General features: G+C 61.3%; 3 protein-coding genes across 3 annotated transcripts; 1 reads left to right on the forward strand and 2 right to left on the reverse strand.

Annotated features, from left to right (window-relative positions):
- K452DRAFT_158389 (uncharacterized protein) lies at positions 1-332 on the reverse strand. Its single transcript, XM_033535626.1, has one exon. It carries the CDS (start codon positions 239-241, stop codon positions 47-49), a length of 195 nt encoding a protein of 64 aa, XP_033391559.1. The 5' UTR covers positions 242-332; the 3' UTR covers positions 1-46.
- Positions 333-423: 91 nt separating this feature from the next.
- K452DRAFT_313666 (uncharacterized protein) lies at positions 424-2,222 on the forward strand (the record flags this gene model as incomplete). The annotated part of the gene is made up of 2 exons (XM_033543681.1): positions 424-1,768; positions 1,873-2,222. The coding sequence occupies 2 exons, from the start codon at positions 424-426 to the stop codon at positions 2,220-2,222; spliced, it is 1,695 nt and encodes a 564-aa protein (XP_033391560.1).
- Positions 2,223-2,542: 320 nt separating this feature from the next.
- On the reverse strand, positions 2,543-3,027 carry K452DRAFT_292900 (uncharacterized protein). The gene has a single exon (XM_033541466.1). The coding sequence runs from the start codon at positions 2,929-2,931 to the stop codon at positions 2,650-2,652; it is 282 nt and encodes a 93-aa protein (XP_033391561.1). The 5' UTR covers positions 2,932-3,027; the 3' UTR covers positions 2,543-2,649.
- Between the last annotated feature and the right edge of the window lie 64 nt (positions 3,028-3,091).

Here is a 3,091-nt window from a genome sequence, read left to right on the forward strand (position 1 = left end):
TTTTTTTTTTTTTTTTTTTCTCCTTTTCTTGACGCTGCCCTCGATGCTACGCCTGGGTTTGCCTGCTGCTTGCTGTCTGTTGCCCTTCTCCGACGATTACTACTACTACTGCTACTACTACTTTCGGGCCTCGGTGCCGTTGGCGTCTCTGTGGGTCTTCTTTTCTAACCGTTTCTCTAACCCTTCTTCTAACTCTTCTTCTTCTTCTTCTTCTTCTTCTTCTTCTTGCATTCCGTCTCATTCGCTTCCGTTCGCTACCTACTACGACTCATGTCGTGTGCTGTTGCGGACAACGCCGTTGCTCAGTGCTTGGACATCTGTGCCCGGATGTGTTGTTGCTGTATTTGCTGTCTGCTTGATAGCTAGTGCAGACTGCAGAGCTAACCACTGCGCCCTACCTAGCTAGCTAGCCCTGCCGCTTAAATGGAGCCCTTCCCCAGTGGCGGTGACGCTAACAACAACAACAACAACAACAACAACAACAACAACAACAACAACAACGACACCACCACCACCGCCTCCTCCGGCCATCACCACCACAACTACCACGATGCCAGTGTCCAGCACCTCCCCATCCCGCAAACCGTCACCGGCTCCGGCGCCAACGTAGCGCGCCGCCTCGACTGGGCGCGCATCATCCAAGCCAGCTTCCGCGACATCCACTACGTGCTCGCGCCGAACACGCGCATCCTGCACGTCACGCCCAGCAGCGCGGGGCTCGTGGGATTCAGCCCCGCCGAGCTCGTCGGCCTGCTGCTGAGCGAGCTCGTCCATCCTGATGACGCGCAGCTCTTTGCGCGTGAGCTTGCCGAGGCGAGGCAGCAGTGCGCCCAGCAGCACTACCAGCAACACCAGCGGCAGCAGAGCTTCCGCTTCTTCGTGCGCTTGCAACTGCGCCTTAGCCATGACGACGACGGCGTAGCCACCGCCTTCGACCCAGCATACCCCTACCAACAGCTCCCCGTTGTGTCTGCCGCCATAAAAGAATCACACTACGCCGTCTTCGAAGCCTGCGGGCACTACCAGCCGCCCGCCCCCCTCGCCGCAGGCAGCCTCGTAGCAGGGACGCTTCTCCCCCCCTCCCTCACAACAACACCCCCCTCAGTCTCACCCACGGCGTTCGTCGCCGCCCGCGCCGGCGGGCTCTTCTTCCTCGTCGCGCGCCCGTACCCCTCGCGCCAGGGCCGCCTGCTCGACGATTTCTTGGGCCTGCAGATCGAGCATGCGCAGCTGCGGCGGCAGCGCGCGGAGCTGGTGCAAGAGGAGGAGGGGGATGGGGATGGGGACGGGGCTGGGGTTGATGTCAGTGCGCGAGTGGGTGCTGATGCTGATGCTGATGCTGCGCTGTCCCCGCTGCGCGCTGCTGGCATCGTGGGCGCGGGCGCGGGCGCGGGCGCCGCCTCCGCCTCCCTAAGCCCGCCGCCCTCGCTCTCAAGCGGCACCACGGCGGCGAGCTCTGGCGCCGGGCACTCGACGCCGCGCAGCATTGCTAGCGGCAGCATTGCTGGCAGCAGCGGAACAGGAACAGCAACAGCAACAGCAACAGTAAAAGCAGGCACAGCAGCAGGGCCAGCGTCAGGGTCCGACAAAGTCGTCATCCGCGCCGGCGACGTGGGCATCCCGTTCGTGGTCAAGAAGGCGGCGGGCGCGGGGCGCAAGCGCGCGAGACTGGCGGAGGAGTATGTCTGCGTTTGGTGCAATACGACGGATGCGCCGGAGTGGAGGCGCGGGCCGGGCGGGCCGAAGACGCTGTGTAATGCTTGTGGGTGTGAGTGCTTTGTTCTTTGCCCCCCCCCCCCTTTCTTTCCTTGTTTTCCCGATACGCACGCACGCAAGGCTTGACATAGTCCTTACAAGCTGATGTTACTGCAGTGCGCTGGGCCAAGGCTAGGAAACGCTCAGCTAATGGCCGGAACCGCGACAACGAGGACGAGGACGACGATGATGGTGGTGGTTGGGGCGGAGGCGCAGCTAGCAAAGGCACAGCCGGAGCGGGAATCCGTCGTGCAAGCGGAGCTGGCGTCGGCGCTGGCGTCGGCGCTGGAGCGCTTGCCAGTGGTGGCAGTGGAGGCTGGGGCGGTGCGGGCGGGGACGGGGCTTGGGGTGCTGCGGGCGCGGGCACAGGTGCAAGCGCAAACGGACTTGCTAGCGAACTTGGTGGCGGAAGTGTGGGCAGCGAAGGTATGGCTATGGGCGTGGCTATGGGAGGCGGAGGTGCATAGCTGCGCGTTATCGCGCCCGCGCCTGCGCCTGCGCCTGCGGGCCAGTTGGCAACGCCGGTGCCGGGGATTCTGCTCGCGCCTGCTTCTGCTGCTGCTGCTGGCGGTGGTGGTGTTGGTGTTGGTGTAGGGGGAGGAGGTGCAAGTGTTGGAGGTGCTGCAGGTGTGAGTGTGGGTAACGGTGCGAAGAAGGGCGGCAAGAGCGTTAGGGTTGTTGCGTAGTGCGTAATGCGAGAGGGAGAGGGAGAGGGAGAGGGAGAGGGAGAGAGAGAGAGAGAGAGAGAGAGAGCGCGTCTCTAAGAGAAAGGGAGGATGGGAGGAGCGGCGGCAGAGAGGCAGGCATACCTAACAGACACTGACACTGACACTGACTGACTGACTGACTGACTGACCAACTAACTGATACTGACACTAACACTACTAACGCTAACTAGCACTGACTGAAACCAGCACCTACACCAACACCAATACTAACACTACTAACGGCAAGCACCAAACGGCAAACGAACGAACGAACGAACGAAGAGGTGTTACCAACTCCTCCCACCAACCAACCAAACAACCAAACCACCCACAACGACACGACAGAACGACAGAACGACAGAACGAGAGACAAGGCCCTGCACCCACCCACCGAGCCAACAAAGCCATCTACATATATACACAGCAGCAGACGCGTCAGGCACGCCAGCGACACCGGCAGAGCAACCATCACGAACGCACTCACACCTATCACCAAAGCGACGGGTATCGGGGCCGAGGACACAGGTGCCTACCTACAGCTGTAGGGACGCGCATCTATGTCGAGAAGAAGGAAGGCGTGCGGCGGGAAAGTACCGGAAACGTAAGGAAAGGTCCGAGAGAGAAAAAAA

The sequence above is a fragment of the Aplosporella prunicola genome (genome assembly GCF_010093885.1).
Source record: "Aplosporella prunicola CBS 121167 unplaced genomic scaffold K452scaffold_75, whole genome shotgun sequence".
Lineage (NCBI taxonomy): Eukaryota > Fungi > Ascomycota > Dothideomycetes > Botryosphaeriales > Aplosporellaceae > Aplosporella > Aplosporella prunicola.